Source organism: Phyllostomus discolor, chromosome 11, assembly GCF_004126475.2.
Source record: "Phyllostomus discolor isolate MPI-MPIP mPhyDis1 chromosome 11, mPhyDis1.pri.v3, whole genome shotgun sequence".
Classification (NCBI taxonomy): domain Eukaryota; kingdom Metazoa; phylum Chordata; class Mammalia; order Chiroptera; family Phyllostomidae; genus Phyllostomus; species Phyllostomus discolor.
Genome location: NC_040913.2, coordinates 4,517,766 through 4,543,481, shown reverse-complemented (window position 1 = coordinate 4,543,481; position 25,716 = coordinate 4,517,766). Strand labels below are relative to the sequence as shown.

The following is a 25,716-nucleotide window of genomic DNA, read 5'->3' as shown; positions in this document are numbered from 1 at the left end:
AAAGCGAGAACCAAACCAAGCCTCGCCCAGCCCCCTTCCTCCCTCTCTCTAAAACTCGCAGAAACTGCGGCCCCCGGTTCCCGTGCTGGTGTCAGAGGGACGGTAAGTGCACGGAAACCTCAGCCCTGAAGTCAGTTCTCCGAAACCCTTTCTTTCCTTTGCAGAAACCAACTTAAACTTAAAGTGGTTTCATCGCACTCCTCTTTCGAGTCTTGGAATGCCACCTGTCTGAATCCCTGGTTTGGGGGTTATGGCAATGTTACAGTGATTTAAAAAAACTGAAACAGTTCCAATCCTGCAACTTATAGTAATAAGGGAATAAACACTCTTGTTTGACATATAGAAAGTCTGTTTTCCAACCAAAAGGACAATGTTTCTTACTTCAGAGGAAGTGGAAAGACCGTAAGAACACTACTTTGTCCAAACTCTCTCCTCTGTCTTTCCCCTCTTCGACGAGGTGCTTCTCGTCACACCCGCCCTCGGCCCGGGGGAGCGACACACCCGTTCCCGAGAGCCGGAACTCTCCGGGCGCCTTCACACCCGGGCGCCCTCGGATCCGCTCCCCCACACTCCGGTCCTGCGCTGCCCCCCCTCCCGGCCCCCGCAGCGGACACCAACTCAGACTCCAACAATCCCCCGCGGCCGCCCGCGCCACCCAGTCTGCCTGGCCGGCATCCCGGGGCTGCCGTCTTCTCCCTGACTGCTGACACTGTTTGGATGAAAACGCTTTTCCCCCAGCAGCTTAAAGGCAGTTATCTTCTCGGTAGTGAAATGGCAATTGAATCGAACACATTCACCCTGGCCCACAGGCTGACGCCTGGGCCTGCGAGCTCTCATCAACCCTTTCCCTGGCTGCTTTCCTTTCCCGCCAAGCTCGGCGCACCCCCGCCCCAACCTGGCAGTCCCCACTGCTTCGAAACACGCGTTCCCTTCGGCCCCGCGTGTCTGCTCGGCCGCACCCTCTCCCTGCGGAGAGCTTCTCCCGCGGTTCCTTTCCGCGCCTCGTACTATCTCCCAGACCCTAACTCGGTGTCCCCTATTTACCGGGTGTCCCCTATCTCCCAGACCCTAAGTCGGGTGTCCCCTGTTTACCGGGTGTGCCCTATTTACCGGGTGTGCCCTATCTCCCAGACCCTAAGTCGGGTGTCCCCTATTTACCGGGTGTGCCCTATCTCCCAGACCCTAAGTCGGGTGTCCCCTATTTACCGGGTGTGCCCTATCTCCCAGACCCTAAGTCGGGTGTCCCCTATTTACCGGGTGTCCCCTATCTCCCAGACCCTAACTCGGGTGTCCCCTATTTACCGGGTGTGCCCTATCTCCCAGACCCTAACTCGGTGTCCCCTATTTAAGGAGCGTCCGTGGATCTCCTCAGAACCCTGCTGGCCCCTGTCTTCCCACAGAACTCTGTGCAGCGTAGAGCGAGTCACACGTCAGTCGCCTCTCCGCACCCCACCCAGCCTGGGAGGAACTGATTTAAATTCCCGGGCACAGAGCGAGGTGCCCGGGAATCTCCCTGCAGGTCCCCGGACTCCAGTCGCACCGGCCCCCTTCCACACTCCGAGACGCGGGAGCTTTGCGTCCCAGGGAGCAGAGCGGCGCAGGCTCCTCCCCCTTCTGCATGGCACGTCCCGGCCCCCGCGCCCCTTGCAGCCGGGCTCTGCGCAGACAGCGGACGCCGCTGCCTCCCCGCGGTTCACACACCCGCCATCTAGACACAAAAGCGAGCGGCCCCTCTCTCACCCTGCACTTCTATCTGGGTCCCTGGTGCGCTGTTTCCCGACAGCACGGACACCTGTTCCACCTGGGGCACCATCTCCAGCTCTTAAGCCCCACCCGCACAGGGCTGCCGCGCCCCAGGGGCCGAGCCCAGCGCCCCAGGGGCCGCAGTAACCGTCTGTGGAATGTGTCCTCCCCTCAGAAACACTGTTCTCTGTCCTTCACACCAGTGCTACTCACTGGCGGAGTTGCAGTCAAGTGAAACAGAAGAAGAACCAGGCTTGCAGTCAGAAGACCTCAGTTTGAATTCCAGCTCTGGAACTTCCTTCTCTGTAACACTGGGAAAACTGCTACCCTTTTCTCAGTGCAAATCTCTTTCATTATAAAATATCAACTTCCTTACATCTACACTCACAGAGATATTGTACAGATAGGAAGGACTTTCAAGGACTGTTAGAATATATATTCTCTGGCAATGCTGTGAAAAACGTTAGGTCAGAGAATACCGAAGTTCTTGGTAGCTCATGTACGTGTGGTTGAACCAAATACAGAACTGGAACCAAAGGCTACTACCCAGGTCAAGCGTGGCAGGAGAAAAACCTGAGCTCGGGTAGGAAACCAGGGAAAGAAGGAGGCAAAAAGGTACGAGAGCAGCATCCCCAGGTCACCGTGTGAAGAGAGGTGCGTCAGTGTTAGGGAAGACACGACTCCAGGTTCAAACACAGAGCACACACGCTCCCGCCTCATCTGCCACTGAGAAACCACACCCGCCTTCCAGCCCGAGTGCACGGGGCTCGCCCCGACCCGGGTCTCCCCCTCCCTCCCCCACGGGCCCCCCACCCCCGCACTGTGTCCCGCAGACTTCCCCCTCCTCTCAGTATTTCCCGTGTGAAGACACGAGATCACCTCCGATTCGGCTCACTGTGAAGCATCGATATTCAGTGCCCTACCCCACCCAAAGCTGTGCGCTACTAATCTCAGCATCCCAGTAAGCCTTACTTTAGTAACCAGCCAAGGTCAGGGAGCCCTCCACAGCATCTTAAATGTCCGAGGCCCCAGTACACACAGGCAATAAAAGCTTGTGAAAGAAAGTACTTATCACCCTTCTTAAACCGCTTCTAGTAATCTTGCTTCAAAACTGATTTAAGAGATCATCTAATACACAGAAAACGTTTAGCTTAAGATACGCGAGAACGTAAAATTAGCGACAGCGAGCACTCCACCTCCCCAGGGAGGAGCGTGAAGAGAATGTTTCTCAGACCACCCCAGACCTGCAACCGTCGCTCTTTCCTTGTCCCTTTTGGGCGGCCCTTACAGTTCTGTCGGCTGGTGGGGGAGTGGCCAGGATACGCCGGAGAGAAGGGTTAGGTACCTCCGGAATCAGAAATGCCTGGGACGGCGCCCCAAATCTCTCATCTTTCAAAGGGCTGCGAGCTACTCGGTTAAGGTGAGCGGCACAGCGGGGCCCCTCGGCACGGGCGTGTGCTCGCACCCACTGCCCCAGTTTCTGCCGCGCTGCCCGTCAGGTACTGGTGGTTATTAGCCACCTACACGCTCTCCCTACACTAAGTGAACGAGACAAATTACACGAGTAAACGTAGTCGTTTCAAATGTGTCAACGAGCGAAAGTCTTAACAGACACCTTATGCTACACAGCACACTGAACGCCGGTGGTTCAAGAAGTCAGCCCCCCAGATCGACGCGGGCCCGTCTACCAAGACCCCCAACGCACCTCTGTCGCGGTTGTCTCGGCGGTCCCGCTCGCCGTGTCTTCTCTCGAAGGAGGAGTCCCTCGGCGGGTCCCTGCCGTCTCTCTCAGGGTACCTGTCCCTCTCGGGGTAGCTGCTGCGCGTCTCCCAGCTGTCGTGATAGCCGCCGCCGCCGCCGTGACCGTCGACTTGAGAGGACCTGGTGCCGCGGCTCCCTGAGCAAACAAAGGAGACGCACACGCATGCTCACGCAGACACGCTGTTCGACAGGCCCCACCGGTCTCCGCCTCTCTGGCCGAAACGCAGCCGGGCGAAGGCGCCTCCTCTCTGACCCCAAAGTGGGCCGAGGGACGCTGGAAAGACAATCAGCTGCTGACCGGGACACCTCGGGTGAGCGGAGCCCAGGGACCCTCGCCTCTGATGAAGCCACAGAGCGAGAACGCACATCTCAATGCACCTCCAAACAACAAAACAAAACACAAGACTACTGACCCATGTCTAGCTCACAGAAATATCATGAAACAATAAATATGAGGCTACGTGTCATTGCGTTCATTACAGTGTGTGGTACACACATTCCAGCACAGACCCGAGGTACTCTGCTGACCTGAGGTGGTAGCTAAAAACTTCCATTAAAAATGTGGGACACTAATCCTCACAGTACGATTCTCTTCTTCAGTAAATGCCTCTATGTTTCATAGGACGTGGCTGGACACCTTCTGGACAGATCTTGTATGTCTAACTATTCCGTTTAGAGTCATTTCTAAAACAAAAAGACACAGAAAGCTGGAAAGGATGAAAGCAGGTGCACCGAACACACACTAACCAAGAGAAGCTGGAGGAGTGGCGTCAGGGACGGCGGCGTGAGAGGCCCCGTCCACCCCGCTGAAGCCACACCAGCCTGAACAGCTGTGAGTCAATGAGGATGCTCACCGCACGCAGGTGTCTGTGAGATCGGAAGGCGGGCACGCGGGTGAGAGCGAGGGGGGAGGGGGAGGAGTGCAGCAGGTGCCAAGCACACGGCGTGGAGTGTACCGCGGCCCTGGGCCCCGGGAGCGGAGGGGAAGGAGGCTGCACAGAGCTCCTTGCAGCAGCCGGGGGGAGCAGGGCACACGGAGGTGAGAGCTCCTGCTGGAAGGGGTGGCACACTCGGCTGCACCCAGGGACCTGGGCAGGGAGGCGGCGTGGCGGCGTGGCCGTGGCTGTCAGGCAGCCACTGTGCTGGCCATTCGCCCTGCAGGGAAACACGGCCAACAGGCCTGGCCACCCCCAACCCTCCCGGAGCTGGCGGCGGCCCCAGAAGCCAGCATCTCTGTCTGTGGGGGTGCAGCACCACCGCGCCCATTTCCTGCAGCCCTGAGAGCTGGAGAGACAGAAGCGCCCCCCCACCGGTGGCAGGGGCAGGCTGCAGCTGAGCCCAGTGGCAGCGGTGGAGACAGAGTGAGGCTGTGACTGGAGGGGAACCAGGTGACACAAGCACCCAGAGGCCTCCCCCGGCCCGGCCTGCCCCCACTCCGCGTGCACGCAGGGACGGTGCGGGGATTTCGCCGGCTTGAAACCGCATCTCCCCAGCAGCCCCCCCCAGAAAAGCCAAGACAGCCACGACGGAGAAGGCGAGGGGCCCTCAGCTTAACGCGAAGAGTAACACCGACGAGACAGGCCAGCGGACCCCTGAAGGGGTAACAGGGGCCGACTGCGCAGCAGTGTTCCGGGGGGGGGGGAGGGGCAGGTGGAAGACAAGAGAGTTCAGAGCTACTTCCGTCCACGCAGCTTGGGGACAGTCCAGTACGTACAGGTAGGTAGTTACTGGGCATGCCAAGTGCTTTCTCAGGGGAAAATGAGAAAAACGGCTCAAGACCTTGCTGCGAGGTCATCCGAGGTGGCTAAAGGGAGCACAAACACTGACACGCACACACAGACCGGTCATCTCGGACAGCACCAACGTTGAAAGCCCACCGATTTAGTCCCCCTTCAATGCTGACTTCGTCTCACATACCCCTGCCCCGCCCCCGTGTATTAGAAATTACTCCCTTTGAGTCTCTTTTTCTGTCCCGGGGGCAGTTTTCTGAGCGTCTCCCCCTCACCAGGACCAGGACTGGAAGCAGGGCGTGATTCCCCCAGGGCCTCTGCCAGGCCTGCTTCCCCCCCCCCCCCCCCCCCCCCCGCCCCCCGCCTCGGCTCACGATTCCCACTCAGAGTGTGCAGGGACGCTCGCAAACTCACTTCACTGAGAACTGCTTTAGCAGAACGACACTGACGGCAGGAGGGATGCATTCAGGAAAGAAACCTCAGGAGTGCGGCCACCGCTACATAAGCGCGTGCACGCGTGCACACACACACACACACACACACACACGTGACCCTGTTCACGGACAGGCGGGAACCCTCCGGAACCCTTACCCTTCTCGGGCAGCTCGGGGGGGCCTCTCCCCCGGCTCCGGCCCATCCTCATGTCGCCGCGAGACTCGCTCCTGGAGTCGCTCCGGAGCTCCGCGCGAGAGCTCTCCTCGCGCAGGTGGTTCCTGCCGTAGCCGCGGGACTCCTCCGGGTAGGCGTCCTCCTTCCGATGCGCCTCGCGGCCTTCCCGGTCCCGGTAGTCGTGGGCGTCCCGCGCGGAGCGCACGTCCCGGGGGTCGCGGCCCTCCTTGGCCTCCCGGCCGTAGTCCCGCAGCTCCCTGGCGTCCCGCAGGTCCCGGGAGTCCCGCAGCTCCCTCCGGTCCCGGGCGTCGCGGGGGTCCCGGCGGTCCCGCCCGTCCCGGGGCTCGCGGTCCTCCCTGTGGTCCCGGGAGGAGCTGGGCTCCTGCTCGTACTCCCGCTCGTCTCTGGCGTCCTTCTCCCGGTCCCTCTTGCCTCTCGCCTCTGCAATGCAGGTTTGGGAATCCAATGTAATCCCTTCCACAACATGCCGGGACACCCAACAATACATTTAACATGTGGGGCTTTTAGGACTTTATTACGATGGTACCTCACGTCCTTTGCAGAAAACAAAAGGAGAAAACTTGTTCACATGAGAAAACCACATCCACCCAAAAGCTCGAGTTCCAAAGGCAGTTTCACTAACGCTTAGATAATGGTTTTTATTGGATAAACTCCGTAAGTAAGATCTCCCCCTGCCCCAATTTACCCCTCCTTAAAACACGGGGACAAAGAAGCCGAACCCCTGTCACTGTCACTGCCGGCTTCCTCTTTAGGAGCGCTGGGCGAGGCCGCCCAGGCCTCAGGCCAGTCTTGCACGTAAGCAAGTCTTCCCTGAGCTGTCATTATGTTCAACAGCTAACCCAGGAGGAGCCGGAGGGAAAACCCGTGCAGGGAACGAGCGAGGACGAGCAGCTGGGACAAGCAGCACAGAGAGAGCAGACGAGAGCTCCCGGACTCTGCTGGCAGGCTATGGCGGCATCTCAGCCTGCACAGGGCGCGGCCAACCCAACCCTCGTTCTCAGGGGTCGAGAAAGGAAAACGTCCCTGGTTACTTTACTTCCCTCTTGAGCCACACCCAAACACCTGATCGCGTGATGTGCGCTGACCCTCGAACGTTCCCCCAACCTCGTCTCTGTATCCAAACACCTCCGGCCCTCCAACCTCTGCCCTCTCGTTTACTGCTTTGTTTCCTCCACCTTCTTCTTTTTTTTTAAGGAACTAAGTAGGAGGATGCACTAAGAATAAAATGGCCAAAAATTCGAAGTAAAACATCTTAAAGGAAACACCAACTCAGTACACATACGAATGCCTACTTGCACACACAGGACCAGCAGAAGTAACGCCACTGAGTGTGGCTGGCGGGGGACGGGAGTGTCTCACAGGAGATGGACAGCAATTTGAACATCCCACCCACAATGTCACCCGGTGTGCTCGAGTGTGATATGCTTATGCTACACAGTTACATGCTTATGATCTCGCAATGAAAGATTTTTATGTAATGGGAGAGGGGCGTTACTTGTGCCGGACCCCGTAAGCTCCTTTAATGGCTCACGTTGCCACGTCAGGAAGCGCTCTGAGAACCTCCTGTCACGGGTTCTCTTCTACCCTAAGGACAACAGCACGCCCGGATGTGCAAGCTTTAGATTGGACAAACCCACGTGGACAGCGAGAAGGAAACGCGGCCGCGGCGGGCGCCTACCCTCCCTGCGCTCGTGCCGCCGGTCGTGCGCCTGCGAGGCGCGCTCGCGCTCGTGCTCGTGCCGCCCCTTCTCGCGCAGGGGTGAGCGCTGCCGCGGGGGGCTCTGCTTCCTGGGCGGGGACGACAGGCCGTGGGAGGAGGGGTACGGCGAGGCGGACCGGCGCAGCGGCGGCGTCAGGGTCCTCTGGTAGGACGGCGAGGGCGTCCTCTTCCGACGCGGGGAGAGCGAGTGCCTCTGGACGGAGGACCCGGAGCGCGAGGAGGACGAGTGGTGGCGGGAGGACACGGGCGAGCGGTGCGGCCCCGAGGGGGAGGCCGACCTGCGGGCGAAGGGCACGGATGAGGAGCACGCCCGGGGCGGCCTTTCCCCAGCAAACCCCGGTGTGAAGGCTGGCGCTGGAAGGGGAGTAATTGCGCCCCCGGCACTCGCTGCGGCGCTGTAATTCACCACCGAAGTGGAAAGAGGCAGAGCATGATCTTACCGAGCGCTCGGCTCACTTTCACAGCTCCATCTCCTCTGATCCTCACCTCAGCCCGTGGGCAGGGTCGCCCACACGGCACAGCCTCACAGCCGGGGAAGCAGAGGCTGGGCAAAACAGGAGCTTACTCGGGGTCTCACACCGAGGAGGAGCGGGCAGAGCCAGGGGACAGGTGCCTGTGAACTCGAGGCTCCTGCCCGTTCCCTCGCACCATGACTCAAGAAGACAGAGACCGAGAGGACTTATCTAAAGAGTCTGCTTTTCCCTTGAGGAAACATTACTTTCAGGAAAAAATGGGAAAACCATTTTTAAAAAACGAACAAGGACAAAACATCCCTGTCAAATCCGTAAGCACTTCCTAGACCCTGTGACCCAGGAAAATCAGTCGACACCCTGGCCCGTGTTCGGACAGCGCTGTGCACTGTGCACTGGTCATCACTGGTCATCACTGCTCGGACGAGCGGACGCAGAGGCCGCCCACAGTCCGCCGACAGGTAAACGGAGGAACAAATGCGGTCAAGACACTGACGACCAAGTACCGCTCGGCTCTCAGAAGGAGGGCAGGCCTGTGCCACACCTCAGCACGGATGAACCCCGAAGACAGTACGCTAAGTGAAACAGCCCAGTCACAAAAAGACAGAGGGTTCCACTCATAGAACGTGTCTGGCCGGCCACATTCTGGTTACCAGGGGCCGAGGAGCTGGGGGCCAGGGGAGAGGGAGCTGTTTCCTGGGTCTCGGGTTTCGGGTTTGCAAGACGAAGAGACTCTGGGGACGTGTTTCGTGACAATGCAAATGTACTTAACTCCACCGACTGAACTACACACTCAAAAATGAAGACTGGGAATTTTGTTCTTTTAATCATAGTAAAAAACTTTAAGTTAATGCTTATTGAATTACCCATAATTTAATACAGGAACTATTAAATATACATACAAAACTTAGTAACACTAAAAAAACACCCATCGCAGTAATGCCTAGAAGCTTCCGCACAAGTACTCCGGATGCCCCAAAAGCGAGACTGTGAGAACACGGAGTCACCCTTCCTCACCTGGGCTTGTCTCGCTTTTCTCTTTGCCTTTCAAAGTCCCGACCTCTGTCCTTGCCATCTCTCGGTTTTTCTTCTGTCCTGTCTTTTACTTTATACTTTTCTTTGTACTTCTTCCCCAGAGCGATATCTTCCTGTACAGGAGGGGGTGGGCTAGGAGTGCGGGGTCCTTTCTTCTTGCTCTGGTTGCTCTTTGAATTCCTGCAGGTAACACAGAGCTATCGTTAGAGGTCTGAACACTTTCGGAAGGTCGAATAGATTTTTTTTTCCATTTGAACAAAGCACATTTAAAAAAATGGTAGCATTCCTTTCAAAAACTTGCCTTTGACTATTTTGTGTATTAGTAATTGGTATCTAGACAACAGAGAAATGAGCAAGGAAGTAATTTACTTAATAAAAACTGAGAAATGGTGCAGAGGGCTGGAGCGGATGACGCCGGCTGACTCCAGGCCCACCACATCTCACACGTCAACGTGACGCACTCCCACCGTCAGGCTGCGTCTCACAGTGACGTCAGAGGAGACCGCCAGCTCCCGGGGAAGGGGGCCAGTTCTAACTGGTTTGTAATTGCCTCTGCGTCCTCAGTAGTATGGTCACCCTGCAGGACTACGACTGAAGAGTTTGTTTACCTGACTGTCACCTCCGGTGACTCATGGGCACTGGCTGTAACACTCCACTGAATTCTAAATGACATCCTAACCCTCACTTGTGGTTCAACATGTCTTCAAACAGTTCACTGTATGACCCAGAAGTGAAGCTAAGAAACGACGGAGCTACAGAAGTGGAATGGACAACTCAGTGTTTCCCTCGTACCTAAATATACTATTTTCCACACCCTTCTCCTTCTGTTCGCAAATTAGTAGTCAGCAACATTGTAGAATACAGGACATAGCGCAGTTATATCAACGTAGGTAATTATTCATGCTAAACATTCACCGAAAGGTGAGCAAGCTACTAATAAAGCAGTAAGAGAGACCTATGTGAAAAAGAACAGGATGAAACTAACCCCTCATCCAAACAGTCACCAAAAACCTTTCTATTGGGAGACTCAATTTCAGACTTTAGAAACAGAATAAGAAAACGAACCAAGGAGTACCTCTGGTGCACTGTTTTGGGGAAGAACGGGACAGAACCGAGGGAAAGTCAGTAACCGGCGAGCCAAGGGGATACGGAGCAGGCGGGGTGGAGCACATCGCTCCCCAGCTCAGCTTCCTCCGTGTCCCCTGCACCGTTCACTGCGCCCGGAGCAGGGGCGAGGCCCGAGTCACAGCTCTGTGGGGACGCATTACAACACAGAGCTCTGCAGAGCAGGTGCTGGGGGCAGACAGAACAGTGAACTGTCCGGGTTCCCATCCACAAGGCACTTACACTGAGCAGAGGCTGGAAAACTAGTGTGTCACAGCTAAAATACAGTGCAAACAGCTAATATGAAGAGGCAGCAAAAATAAAATCTGATACATACAAATGATGTTTAATAAGGAGAAATCAGAAAGCAGAAGAGAAAATTCGAGCTAGACACTAAAGAATGAAATATGGAAAGGTGTAAAACAGTGGATAAAAATACGGCTACAAGATGTTTGTCATTCTAAAAAATCTGAATTTCACTTAAGAGAATGGAAAATCACTGAGCTTTCCAATGATAAAAGAAATTACTTGGAACTGTTCTCCTAAGGTTTCTCTTCCAACAGCCATAAAATAAGCGAGCTGGGGCACCCGAAGGCATGGGAAGTGGACCCCAGATGCTGTCAGTACGGCCAGTGCGCTGACACCGTCATCTCGGCCGAGTGCACCTGGAGCCTGAGGCCGGGCGGAACCCTCCAGGGACCAGGAGGAAGGAGCCAAAGGTGAGTGTCCCTACGGGTTCCGCAGGCCAGGCTTGCCACCCAGCCAGAAGTCGGGAAGAGATTTTTATTTAGCTTTTTTCCTTAAATACAATTAGTGTATGTACTTTAATTAATATTTAAATAGTACAGAGGGACATTAAATGAAAAAGTGTCTCCTGCCTTTTCTTACTCCCTCATGTAATAATATTTCAAAATTTCTGTTTTTGTTTCCTGCACTGGCTACTACAATAAAGCTAAATAATATATTATTACTGCTATGTATACATTATAAAGAATTTAACCTCGTGGTCATGTACACAAAGAGACAATTGTACATAATGAAATTAAAACGAAGTCCATTATGTATAATTTCTACTAGCTAAAAACTAGAAACAATGTAAATGTTCAACAAAGTAAATAAACATACAATATAAATACTAAAAAATTAAGGTTACATATATCAGTATAAATGTAAAAAACATTAAGTGAAAAAGTTACAGAAGGAAGGCTATAATATATCTGTAGTTAAGAGTAAACTGATGAAAATACTACTATATACTTCAAAATAATACATATTATGACAGTATGAAGACACATACAAAAGAATCATAAAAGCCAAATTCAAGAGGGAAAAAACAGGAAAGGTATCTGTTATGTTTCATTTCTTAAAAAACAAAAGTCTCTGAACCACATGTAGATGTGAGACTCGTTTATTGTTCTTTATTATTTTCTTTTGAAGTGAAACATTTCAGTCTTTTAAAAAGAAAAAAACCTTACATTCAACCCTGAAAGCATGAGAAGTACCCTCTGTAATCTACTAACTCTTCCGAGCGTCACTTCAGAGACAGCCATTCCTTCCCGGCCCCGTCTGCCAGCCCACTGACCTCTGCTGGTCCAGCAGGGGAGAGGACGCCACGGCCGTCTTCTTGTCCTTCTTGCTGGACGAGGACGATGACTTAGGGCTTGATTTCCGCTTCGGAGACTTGCTAGACTTCCTCAGAGAAGGTGACGGAGATAACTTTGATCTAACCACTTCTGGTGAGACCTTGCAAAAAAATTCAGTAGGTCAGTTCAGGAACTTCTCTCGGGGCTGTAACAAGCAGGCAACGAAGCACGTGCCTTTAAATCACACCGAACACTTAGACGAAGTGTTGCGTGTCATTACGGCAGCAATAACGCACTGGCTGCAGCCTGACTTCTGAACCTGCGCTCTCTGCCCTAGATGACACTAACACCAATAAACCAAACTAAAGTTAGGAAATTTCAAAGTCTCCTAAAAAAATCACAAAATATATTCCAATAAATTCTCTCCCTCTAGAAATGACTCGAATATGCCAGAAGTAGTGTGGGCCCGAACAACAGGCGCACACGTAACCCAACCCCACTTCCCGTTAGCTGGCCGCCCCAGGCAACGGAACCTCAGCTCTGTCCGCCTGCTCGGCAGGAGTGAGGTTCCCTGTTTACCCAACAGCCCAAACGAGCAACATAGAGGAAGTGACTGATACGCAGCAAGCTGCCCAATAAATGTCAGTGTCCTAACGCAACCAAAGATGTTGCACGTAGCTGGTGAGTTCTGGTAAATACCCACGTTGATGTCAGTTGACTAACATACATTTCAATAAATAGCACACCTCCTTTTTAATAATAATTTCTTCTCTCTTCTCCATGTTTTCCTGTTCCAGCTTCATTAACTCCCTCTGTATCTTCTGACGCTTCATTTCCAACGACAGCTCATGGACGTAATCATAATTGATATCTCCATTGTCAGAATCTTTAAAATAAAAATCCCATTACTTGTCAGAAGCTATGATAATTATCTACATCAAAAACTAGAGCATCTCTTCAACTTTTATATCAATTGAAATGATAGAGCCTTTTATTAGATTACCATACTCCTACAAGACAAATACGTACTGTTTCTACACAGGATTCACATCAATACGGATGATTTATGAAAAGCCAAGTATTTGTAAGGTTCCCAGGTTTTCTGGGAGTAATTCTGGGTAGCCGCCGGTTGAGTTCTGGTTAGGAAATGGGATTTTTAAAAGATAAAAGTAACGCTCAGAAACAGATTCTAAGCACTGAAGACACCAAAGGCCCACGATGGCCCAGTGTTGTCCGTGTCCATCAAGAGAAAACAGAACAGCCACGTGGATGCTCTGCGAGTGGAACCGCGACAGAGGACGCCGACTCGCCTTCCAAGAGCTGAGTGAAGGAAAGGCTCTCGCCCTAAAGTCACGCCAGTGTCTCTAGGGGACTGTCTAGAATGAAGCGTCGGCCATCAGCAGGTACGGCAGGGAGGCTCGAGCGGGAGGCAGAGACCCGAAGAGTGGCACAGGGACGGACGGGGGGGGGGCGGGGAGGGACTTCAAGACAACAGAGGCTCTCGGACGTGTCACGCGGCAGAAAGGTCACGGAAGATGGAGGAGACAAGAGCGTCTCCGTTTATTTCGCAAAGGGGAAGTTACCAGGGACCCTGGGGAGCAGACTTAGGGAAGACGTGGGTCAGAAGGCTGAACAAGTGTGAGGGGGACGACGGAGCCAGTCGGGCACAGAACTCTCTCCGAGTTCAGCTGCAAACTGGGACAAGCCGGGAGATGGGTGAAAGTAACACGGGAGGAGGAAAACGTCCAGATGGATGTATAATGAGGAAAGAAGATCGCAGAGGAAGAAGGAAATCAGATGCAGAATACAGGGGACTACACCCTCACACGGCTGGAGGGAGACCTCTCTGAGAGCAAAACGGAAACGAACACATCCAGGTGCTGCAGGGGCGGGAAGCGGGGGGCTGGCAGACGAAGAGTTCCGTCGCCTCTGAGTGGTGGACAGCAAGCAGCACGGACGGAGGGATCAGAGGTCTGAGAGGCTCTCAATCAGCTACTGCGACAATATGGAGAAAACTGACTGAGGCTTTTACGAACCTTTTAAATTTTCAGCAATAAGCATGCGTGACTGTAATAGAAATAGGTTGTTATTTTTAGAGATGGGAAGTTTCTAACAAATTTCAGATTTGTTTTTAATCCAAAAATAATTAAAATGACAAGAATGCTGAGTAGGTTAAGGGTTAGCCCTTTACTATTTAGGGAAGTTAACTATCCAATCTTGACAGCCAAGGTTTGTAATATTTTGTTCCGACACACTCACTAGTCCGTCAACCACAGTGGAGCACAGTCGCACTCACAACCATCCTGTAAGAGGCACGAGGCTGGTTTACGACCCGGTGAGCCGCTCAGGGGTAAGTGCTCTACTTGTTCTCAGAGGCCGCTCTCCAACAGGTAACGCCGTCTGGGGGGGAGTGAGTTTCCCTAAAGGCACTGATGTCCGAATGACTGGAGAGGCATTTAGGGCACAACTCAAGTACTAGTCCCCGTAAGTCTTCAGAGACAGTTCTTAAGGACAGGAGCAACTACTTGGGACTTGCAGGCTCGTGGCTGTTACCAGTAACCAACTCATCAATGGCAGTTCCAAGGCAGCCACAGAACAACCTGCAGCCCAATGCGCATGTCTGTATTCCCACAAAGCTTTGTTTGTAAAGAGAGGTGCTGGCAGACCCACAAGCTACAATTTTGTTTCCCTGTCATACTGCTGAGAAGTTGCTTACGTTCTTAAGCTCTTTAGTTATGTCATATATCAGCAGCACAGCAATGCTACTGAGTTAATGAGGTAATACACAAACTGTATTAAAGTGCCAGCGCACCCCACACAGCCCACAAGTGCATCCCCTCTCCCTGTATCTGGTAGTGTGCGTCTCCAGCGCTCACCTTCCAGAGGGCCACGGAAGTGAGGACGAAAGAACACTCGTGGTGTGGGAAATAAATGCTTATTTGTTAAGACAATGACTCAAAGATGATTTTGCTAATTTTTCATAAACAAACTCCAAGTCTCAATTATCATCAGATTTGAATCTCTTTTGAATGACAAAGTCGACAATTCCCTGGAAATAATTTTCCCAGATCTTTAAAATTTTTAAATCTTTTAATATTGGGAAAAAAATACAAATATAAATTTAGATTGAATTTTTAAACTGACATTGAGGAAAAGAAGATTTACAAATGTACTAAAATTCTAAAGGACGGTGAGGCTACACACAGTCGAAGAGTGTGTAGTTGAAGCAAAGCTGAAGGAAGTGAAGTTGAAGGAAGGAAAAAGGATGAAGAAGTTGGACAGTGTTTTCTGCCTTTGCTCTGTTACTACGGGCCACTTGCTGCCTCGTGTACCTCAAAAAGGCAGCAACAAGACAATAAGATGATTCTAAACAGACGGGCAGATCCCAGTTGGAAAGCGCCTGAAGCCCACAAGAACTCTGCAACGTGACTAGTCAATACACTGACTACAAAAGCAGAGCCTGTTGAAACTCACCGTCTCTGTTGGTTTCCCATTCCACATTTTCCTCTTCACTCTCTGGAGTTCTCTCCTTGGTAATTTTTATGTCTTCCTTTTCCCTATGTCTCCCCCTTGAAGACTCTTTCTAAAAAGCACATACATATATGCGAGTTACTATACAGTTTTTAATTGCATGAGATCGTTACTGCAATAGAAGCTATTTCTAACCTCACTCATTTTGTTTCATTAAAGCATCAGTTCTGTAAATAATCAGTGATCAGCACAGGAAGTGACCAGTGCTGGTGCAGCACCACAATCAAAAGACACACTGCATCTATTTCACTAAAGAACAAAGACGCAGTAAATGTAAGGAGTGGTAAGATTTTAAAATATACATTGCAAATCTAATACTTTAATAAACACTTGATAGTATACTATGTATAGTCACATACAAAGTATACTATGCGAAAATCACAGGGTAAAAGACTGTTTAAAATGGGTAAAATGCACACAGATCTGTGTCTTTAATAAGTTACTAGGAAGGCCCTGGCTGGCGTAGCTCAGTGGATTGAGTGCGGGCTGCGAACCAGGCATCGCAGGTTCGATCCCCAGTCAGGGCACATGCCCGGGTTGCAGGCCATAACCCCCAGCAACCACACATTGATGCCTCTCTCTCTCTCTCTCTCTCAAAATAAATAAAATCTTAAAAAAAAAAAAGCTACTAGGAAGGGACACACCCGTCACCGTGAGCGCTGATCTAAGACTTGTCACACACTGTAACGTCACAGCCTTTTCCCGCACACCTAAATAAAGACGAACCCAAACTCCCTTAGCAATCTCACAAATGCTTTTAAAAAAGAGGCTTTCCCTATTTTGAAACCAAGTGATCGACTGATGAATGAACAAAATGCGAGGTATCAATACAATGCACTATTATCTGGCAAAAGCAAGGAGTAAAATAGGGACAAGCCCTATACTCTTCCAAGACCCTCGAAAACACTGTGCTGAGCACTGCGCGGAGCGGAGGAAGCGGGTTACAAGAGCCACGCGTCGCACCAGCGCACTGAGGCCGCCTGTCTCAGACAGGCAAGGCACCGTGCGGACGAGCGGGCCGGCGGCAGCCTAGGGCTCCCGTCCTCGGGATTGGGGGTGGCTGCTACGGGGTGTGGAGCGCCTCTGGAGGGGATGCAATGTTCCAAAACTGACTCTCGCGGTGGTCGCCTGACCGTGAACATACGAAAAACCACCGAAGTGTGCACTTTAAATAGGCGAGTTGTACTGGATGTGACTCGTATCTCAATAAATCTGTTAGAATAAATTCCTTGGGGAAAAAGCCCCGGGAAAGACTTCCACCCCTGACAAACACCCGTCTTCTCTTCTTCGATAAACCGCACCACCAAGTGAGTTTCTCTTCGGGCTTCCCCGCCAGGAAGGCCGGCATGAAGTGCCATCATCCCAGGCGCCCTCCTCCACCCTCGGCGTCCACTTCGGTCCCTGTCCCCGCCAGGTGTGCCCCACCCCAGGCCGCTCCGAGCGTCCAGGAGGCGGCAGGGCAGGAGGCGGCAGGGCGGGCTGGCCAGCTGAACCCCGAGGACCCGAGACCCCATCTGCACGCCCCTGCCGCCCGCCCAGGGAAAGGAGCCCCGAGAAGTGCGGCCCGAGCTCCACCAGCGAGTGACCTCCCTCCACCTTGACTTCCGCCAAGAAGGGCAACAACCGGAGAACAAGAGTCTTGTTGCCAGACCGCTTTCTCCCTTGGAATTACACTGTCTACACGGAACACCACTCCGCAACTTTACACGTGCACCGCACACACACTCACCGCTCGGGCAGTGTTTAAACGGATCGTAAACGACAGGGCACTACGGACCCGTCGCTGCACAGCGGGCGCCCGCCCTACCCACCCTGACCGGGGAGGACGACTCCTCCGCGCTGCGCTTCGGCGGCTCGGCGTCCACGTCCTGCCGCTTGTTCTTCATTCTTTCCCTGAGATCCCCCGTGGGTCTTTCTGGGGACCTTTAAAGCAAAAACAAAACAAAACCCCAAACAAAACAGCCAAATCTGTATTTACGTATTCTTTTATAAGAATATATTTGCAGAGCCCTGGCTGGTGTGGCTCAGTGGTTGAGTGCCAGTCTGTGAACCAAAGGGTCACAGGTTCGATTCCCAGTCAGGGCACATGCCTGGGTTTCGGGCCACATCCCCAGTAGAGGGCACATGAGAGGCAACCACATGTTGTCTCCCTCTCTTTCTCCCTCCTTTCCCCTCTGTCTAAAAATAAATAAATAAAATCTTTTAAAAAATTTAAACATTTTAAATTTTAAAGATGAATTAAAGCATGTATTAAAAATGTGTAATAACATAAACAAAACATTAAAATTACTGAAATAGTTCCCCAGGCATATCTTTATACAGGTAACTAAATTTACGAAGACTAATTTCCTATCAGTAACAGAGAAGATAAATGACAATCAAAATACGAGTGAGACTGTATTCAGCATCACAAGTAAACTAAAACATACAACATTTAAGTGAATAGAAAGTAAGTTAATGTTAAGGGTTTGAATTTTAAATTCTATTAAACTTCAAAACCTATACACACACAAAAACTTATTCAATTTAAAAAAAACCTCCAAATGCTAATTTCAATTTTTAAACTATTCCTGTAGCCAAAGCAATTGATCGACACACCCAATTTTAGAATTAGGTGAATTATTCTTTATCAATAAAATCTGAGCTCTTTTTCTGACAATCTTTACACATGACCCATCTTCAAACACCACAACGAAATCATCATGAGGAAACCAAAAAGAAAATAAAAGATCTTTGTTAGAAAAGATTAATTTAGGATTGCCTTTATTAAAGACAAAATGGTGTTCTAAATAAGTAGTACATTTATTCTCATGTAAATACATTAATACATTGTGATAAGGAATTAGAAAATACATTTTAACCTTCAGAGCTTGCATTAGCTTGTTTTGTCATTAAGATTCAAATGTAAAACCTTGAAAAGCTAAAATTACATTCTATTTAAATTTTAATAAAATTCCGTCTTAAGCAGCATTTTAATACATAATTGGGGAGGGGGAAAGTAAGCCACACATACATTATAAAAAAGATCTATTGTCAAAACAAGTAAATATTGACCAAATAAGCTCATTTTAAAGCAAACAGTGTATTAATGCTGAGATTAACTACCGGAAGGATCTTGTTACTCTTTGACTGCATATCAATAGGACTGCCACCAAAACAGAAAATCTGACCAAATACATGGCTGTATTTCCAATTTTACTAGATAAAGTAGAGAGGCCATCTTTTCACTGCACATGAACAATTCCAAGTTCTCAATTTACCTTCTGTAGCTGCTGCTATAACCTTTGCCACGGGGTGAAAGGCCATGCACGAACCGACACGTGTTTCCATAGAGGCAGTTGCCAGTCTTCAACCAGTTACGGCACTGCGTCTAAGGGACAGACAGCACCATGTAAGTTTCGTGTTTATTCATACTTACTTCTGGACAACACGTGCTAGTGGAACAAAATTAAAACAAATGCCATGAACATTCCAGCTAACCTGAGATATACATTCTTCCCCAAATAATTCAAAAAACTGGGGCAAACAAAACAAAACAAAAAACCCTCCCCTCCTACCAGATCCTCCTCCTGACCACCACTGCCACACCTACCGGCCCAGTTCCAGGACACACGTGGAGACTCAGGGGCAGGGCTGCAAAGGCACCCGTGACCGACAGGGGGGGCCACTCACCTCCGCCGCACTCCCCGTGCTGGGCCCGAGCCTCTCGAACACGCTGGGCCGTCGGGACGTGCTTTCAGAAATGGTCTTCGTGTTTTCCACTGTGACCTTCCTTCTGATTTTTGACATTTTGTACTACTTTAGCCAAGAAAGAAAGAAGCAAAACTGTAAAATTCTTCAATTTGAAATAACTGAGCCCACAACTTACTAGCAGATAAAACTGAGGAAAGCACTGCAAAATTACAAGGGATTTTTTTTTTTCAGGATAAAAATAAAAAAGAAAGAGAGGTCACAGGTGAACAGAAGTTATCCTCTAAGACACCTTTATCGTCAATTTACAACCGTGGGGTCTGCTGGCTAGAATTTTACCTCTTCTGCAGAGTAAATGAGTGAGACTTTACTCACACAGCTGAGCAGTCACAGCACATTCAACCTCGGAAAACACACTATAAAATAGTTCGTTTTATAAAATAGTTCCTTGTGCAGGACATTTCAAGATTCAGCAACTATCTTTTAAGGAAAAGTTGCACCATCATTCTCCATCAATTGGTTAACTGGGAAATAAAGCATGTCAAAAACGGGAAAATAAAATCAGGTGAGAATTTTACTGATCGAAGAAGTTATATGTTATACAATTTAAGTGACATTAGTTATGTTCTAAAAATCAGCTTGGGAGCAAAATGAAGACTATTTAAATAGTTTTTTGTCTTATAGTAGTCCAGAAGAACAGTAATCAAGGATATTTATTTTCCAGTAACACACAAAAAAAGACACTCAATGAGAATAGGACAACTTTCTTTCAAGACAGAACGAGCTGTCTGGGAAACGTGAAGGGGCTTCTACCATCTACCACGCACTGACATGACAGTCTAAGACACTAAAAGTAATAAACCGGCTATTCCACCACTGCTGGTAACAAGGAAGACAAATCCTGAAAATATTTCACAGAAGTAAATAAAACATTAAAACTGAAACGGCAATAAAACACTATCCAAATATGTCATCAGGTAATTCACCCAAAAATGAAAATATCAGGAAAAGTTATGTGGTTTTTTTTTGGACTATAAGACACCCCCCCCCAATTGGGAGGAATAATGGTTGTTAATGCTGCCGAGTTCTGTTTACATTTACATTGATGAAATATTATGTTATTCATGTTATTAAATATTTTACCACATTTTTTGCTTCAAAATTTTTTTTCCTATTTTCCACCTCTAAAGCCTAGGTGCATCTTATGGTCCAAAAATACAGTGTATGATATACGTTAGAAAAAAATGCTGAATTCTAGACCAAAAATAACCTAAAGAGTACACTACCATAGGAACTGCACAAGAAGAAAAACAAAAGGCAAAACACCAAACGGTATTATACTTTATACAATCTAAGTATTAGTTGAAATCTTAGTAGTAGTCAAAAGTAGTTAACGTAAGAGTTCTATGTGGTATAAAACTGGTCTCTATGAAGTTCACAAATATTCTTTTAATGTGTTTCAAGGTAAAGGAACATCACTTGAAAAATTATTAAATCACATTAGTACCAAATCAAAACTAAAAAAAATTTTTTTAACAATGTTTGTTTCAGTGAAATACTTCTTTTCAGGTCACATTTTAAAAGGACCCAAAGAATAAGGACATTATTTGACAAATGAACCAAGAGGAAAATGTGAAGTGATACAATACGGTACTTTTAAATTGAAAAAAACAATACATTCTTTAATGTAAAATATAATCATTACTTTAATAGCAATGACTTGTTAGTGATTCAAAGTTAGAAAATAACTTTAAATTTCTAATTTTAAAAAAATTGTGTAGAGTACCACATAAATGAAGAATTTGCTGCAACATAAAGTATCAACTGTTCTCCAAGCTTTTCTTGGGCTCCTTCCCAGCCCAAATGTGGTTTTACAGAGGAAAAGTTGGTAAAATTTCACGCCTACTTGATTTACTGAACGTAAAGAACTAAAAGCCAATAAACATGGAGATGAGAAAGATGTAGAAAATGCAGAGCTTTAGCCATGGCTGGCATAGCTCAGTGGATTGAGCGCAGGCTGTGAACCAAAGCGTCTCAGGTTCGATTCCCAGTCAGAGCACATGCCTGGGTTGCAGGCCATGGCCCCCAGCAACCACACATTGATGTTTCTCTCTCTCTCTCTCTCTTTCTCCCTCCCTTCCCCCTCTAAAAATAAATAAATAATCTTAAAAAAACAATTAAAATTAAAGAAAATGTAGAGCTTTAACTGAGAAAACCATGACTTTACAATTTATAACAGAGAATAGGTAAGTAAAAACAAATTTCTAACGTTTCATTGTGTCACTATATTAATATGTAGACTACACTGTAATGCTCATTCGCTAATTTTAAAAACGTGTTAATAAATGTAAAGCTGAGTGAGTTTTAGTAACCAGCTGTGACTGGTTATCTGGGACCCGGCGAACAGGCGCACCACCTCCCCACGTTGCCTCAAAGACTAACCCTAGCCTGACGCTTCTTCTCTCCACCCTCAACAGACATGGGTGCTCTGTCCTCACTCCCATCGCACCCTCACTGCTCCCAGCACGCCCTCCTCCCCTCCTCCCGACAAGCCAACGGCAGGGTTTCCCACAGCTGGGGCATCCCTTCTGGTTTTTCGAGGCCTCCAGGCACCCACGCTGGCTTCCTGCTCTGACACCTGTTGCTTGGATCAGCACTCCCCTCACCCCCCACCTGGGGCTGGAAAGGGCAGTCACCCGGCTCCCCTCCAATCCCACATCCCTGGCATCAGCTCTGAAGACTTCAAAGGGTCTGGGCTGCCACGGCAAAGACCCCCCGTGAGGACTGAGGATTCCATGCTGCCCCTCTCCTTGCACTCCTGCCCTAAAACTGGCTCCTCCTCACAGAGACAAAGTTGCTTTTACAAGTGACAGACATAAGGAACTGCTCAAGAGTCACCGACACACACACACACGCTGCTTATCCCAGGAATTTTACTTCTGGCTACCACGGACTCGACCACCTTAAGAAAGAACAGCAACGGAATAGAGTGGTATTCTCGTTTGCTCAGAGCCCCAGTGTCAGACCTTGCCCTAAGATGGCAATGAGTTTGAGTACCAGGTCTGGGTTACAGGAAGGCCCTAGACTTCAAAAAACAAAAAAGAGAGAGAGAGAGAGGAATTCTTCTGATCAAATGTCTATCTGGGAACCTCCATCAGTACCCAACAATAACAACTTACCTAATTAATATTATTGAAACATTAATGATTTTGCATAGATAAAATGCTTTATGCTTGCAAAGAATACAAGATACAAAACTTTCAGTTCTGTTTGTCTAAATAGATACACGTAATCTAAAATATACTAGGAAAACATTTACTCATATATAGAAATGAATTAACTTAAAATGATGTTACCAACTAATGTGACTCAATTAAAATTTTCAACCTGAAATTTGGGGCCCACAAAGCAAGATAAATATCACAACAGAATAAAGTGCAAATGCAACTGGGTTGGGGAACTTTTTCAGTTTCTATCTAAACAGTCTTCAATAAAAAGTAAATGCTTCCAAGTACGTGAAAGAAATTAAGACACTATAAAATGAAATAAAAATGCGAACATTAAAGACTCCCCTAGCTCAGAGACTTTGAAGGCTTTCTCTCCAGTTTTGTTTTCAAGTTCTGCTTTGGTCTTTGGCTGCCATCACACTTCCCATCATCACGTCTCTCCCCATCACCAGCATTATAGCCCTCGTGAGAGTCTCCGGAGTACTTTCCTAGCTCACCTCTCCGTTTTCAGGGCAAATAAGGGTTAATAAAGACCAGGTGTTATTATATTTTTCAGTGGAAAAAGAAAAACGGGGGACAAAGTTGGCATCATTAAGACACAACAAAAGAGGGTCTTTATAGATGGACACCGTCTGCCCCTGCCCCCAAACTTATAAATATCATGATGTCTGTAACTCACACTATAAATAGGGCTGAGAAAAAAATATATAAAGGGGTCTCTTTTTAAACAATTATTTCTGAAGCCTAATGACTGAAATCTTGTCAGTAGAACAGGTATCAGTCCTAGGATGCTCATGTCCATCCTTAACTACGTTTTTTTGAGGCCCCACCTTCCAATAACCCAAATGCAGGCACGACCTGATGAGCAGCAGCGTGACATCAGTAAAATGACAAATGACCAAGCAACTGACACTACGTACATGTACTAAGTGGGAGTGGAATCAATCCCTACCCACTGAAGTTCTAAAATAAAAGGGGCTACGTTAAAAATGTCCATTCCTATTTATTTTTTTTATATTTTTGACAGAAAAAAAAGATAAGTTTATTTGCTGCATAATCTGGGAGAATTTTTAAAAAGAACTTTCTAAAACAATCTTGCAGACTCCTTAGATGTAGTAGATACACTAAAACAATTCCAAACTGAACGGTGAGCAGAACTGACATTACCAACCTGACTGCACAGGTATGAGCAAGGCAACACTGTAGCACTGTAATTTGCTGAGAAGAGCGCAGAGGAAAATTCCATGCTGACAACTACTGTAAAGCAAAGTAGACGGGAACGGCAACTACCCTCTCCCCACCAAAAAAGAATAACAGACACTTTATGTATCAATATCTGTTATTGTTTCAACTACTACTAAATATCTGCTGAAACAGCTCCAACTCTATATGACTAGGAGAGTGGGGAATGGGGGAGATGAACAGGCACTGAGAACCAACTCTTCAAATAACTATGTCAAGAAACTTTGCTTTCCACGCACAAAAGCCAATACATATGATAATACAAATTAACACTGGTAACCTGTACACAAATTAAAACATCTACTTATTGGATTTTAGTTTTAATTTACAGATACAGAAATTGAGTTAATTTGCATACCTTAAATATGCAATCAATGTTCATTTCAAATAATTAATAATTAGGAAGCTAGTAAAAGGCATGTAGTTTGATAAAACTGGATTCTATCAGATTCAGTCTTAGGTTCACCTTGCAACTGCTTTTACTGACACGAATTGCTATATTCCTGCATCAACATTCTCAGCCTCTTGTTGAAATTGTCATGTAACAATCTAAAAATTTCACTAAGAAATTGTAAATTACTTGAAGATCTACAGATTATTTTTCACAAAACTCTCCAAAATACTTTTGCTTAGTTCCTAAAGCCAGTACTTTCAAATATTACAGAACTAGGCTCTGCTGACCACGCAGGCATTGTAGTGCATAAGCGCATTTGTATTCACTGTGTGTGTTCTGGACTTGGAAAACTTGAGGTGTGAAGATCTTTTCCAAACTTTTAAAATTATGTCTTCAAAAACAAACAAACAAACAAAAGCCCTGAAGAGACTGCACATGCCTATCATTTTCATAGTAGTTCAAATTATCTGAAAATCTCGCAAAATAACCTAACAGCTTAATACTACTAGTGATCCGCAGTCAAGATTCTACCAGTATCACTCAACTAATATCGACTCTGAACAATTGTCTAGCTGCATAAATCACTCGCCATACATCAGACCGTGCCAAGCAGCACCTTCCCGATTTCTGATACATAGTTGCCAGAACTATCTACCCAGGGAACAGGAAGACGGTCAAGTAGCACTCCTCAGCTCCGAGGGCCTGAGTCGTTAAGCTACCACTGCCAGGAAATAGGTAAGACAAAAGACAACCCAAAGGAAGATACAATATTTCCCCTAATGGGCCTCCAATGTGTAAAGAGGGAGTTTTACACCTAAAACCACATTCCCGAAGCCTTTCCTTGCGTGCAAACGCCAATCCCACGCAAGGGTCCCCAAGCGCACCTCGAGCGGTCATGATTCCTTCAGAATCCACCCCGTCCCCTTAGACAACCTCGCCAGAAACAGAACGAGGGCGAGAAACGAGCCCCGAGCACAGGGAGCTGCTGCCGAGTTTTAAGGGTGGGATGCTCAAGGGGCTCAAAATCCCGGCGGGTCCCAGGCGGGGCAAAAGCCCAAATCCGGGCCCCCCCCCACACCCCCCCCAAGCAATCCCCGCCCCACGTCACGCAATTCAAGCGTACCTCCTCCCCGAACTCCCTCCGCAAGCACAGTCCCGAGCTGTCACCGCCGCCACCGCTCCGAGGAGCGGGGGAGACGCCTCTCAGTCCCCGGGCTTGGCCTCGGGAGGGCGACGGCACGGACGAGGAGGTGCGCGTGCGGCTCCCCGGAACCGGCCCTCGGCTGGCGAGGGGCCCCGGCGGCGGGTGAGCAGCGGAACTCGCCAGCCGCTTCGCCAGGGTCAGGCGAGACTGGGGCGTGGACAGAAAAACAACAAGGAGAGGATGGGGAGTAAGACAAAGCCACGAAAACACTGGCCACCGCTGGGAAGGATGTCCTCTAAACGCCGCCGGAAGTCGATGGCTGGCCCGGGTCCTAGGTGCCCCTCGGCCGCTTCCGGCCGCCAAATTAGTCGTCACACGCAGGCCCCGCCCCCTCGCGGACACGCCCTCCACTCGCTCCGCCCCGTGCTCAATTCCTCTTTTTGAGAGGTCGCCGCGGAGGAACCCCGGGGTCAGGAGTTTCTGAAGTTCCAATTGAAAGTGCAGTTAAAAGGAAGAGTTTGGTTTGGTTTTTTTTATTACATAATGCCTTAAATAAATGGCTGTTATAAGTGCGGTAAATGCCACATTTGCTGGCGAGAGTAAGTTCATTCGTTCGCTCAACAAAGTTTCATGAACACTGGGCTGGAGCGGCTGCAGACGACGGTCCTGTTTGTGACACCCTTCCAATTTCTGGGCCATGGCCTATGCCCGT

At 48.8% G+C, this 25,716-nt stretch overlaps 1 protein-coding gene across 2 annotated transcripts in view; it reads right to left on the bottom strand.

Annotated features, from left to right (window-relative positions):
- ZC3H13 (zinc finger CCCH-type containing 13) overlaps positions 1-25,351 on the bottom strand; it is a 40,885-nt gene extending 15,534 nt beyond the window's left edge. The window contains exons 1-11 of one of the 2 annotated variants that reach the window (XM_036011211.1): positions 24,984-25,351; positions 18,980-19,105; positions 18,568-18,677; positions 17,119-17,230; positions 15,251-15,359; positions 12,523-12,662; positions 11,776-11,936; positions 9,072-9,269; positions 7,543-7,862; positions 5,826-6,284; positions 3,449-3,640 (exon numbers count right to left, since the gene is read on the bottom strand). In XM_036011211.1, the coding sequence (XP_035867104.1) occupies positions 3,449-3,640; positions 5,826-6,284; positions 7,543-7,862; positions 9,072-9,269; positions 11,776-11,936; positions 12,523-12,662; positions 15,251-15,359; positions 17,119-17,230; positions 18,568-18,677; positions 18,980-19,096 (1,918 nt within the window). In that variant the 5' untranslated portion in view covers positions 19,097-19,105; positions 24,984-25,351. The remainder of the gene's footprint in view (positions 1-3,448; positions 3,641-5,825; positions 6,285-7,542; positions 7,863-9,071; positions 9,270-11,775; positions 11,937-12,522; positions 12,663-15,250; positions 15,360-17,118; positions 17,231-18,567; positions 18,678-18,979; positions 19,106-24,983) is intronic. The other variant, XM_028526705.2, reaches the window with a different exon arrangement.
- Between the last annotated feature and the right edge of the window lie 365 nt (positions 25,352-25,716).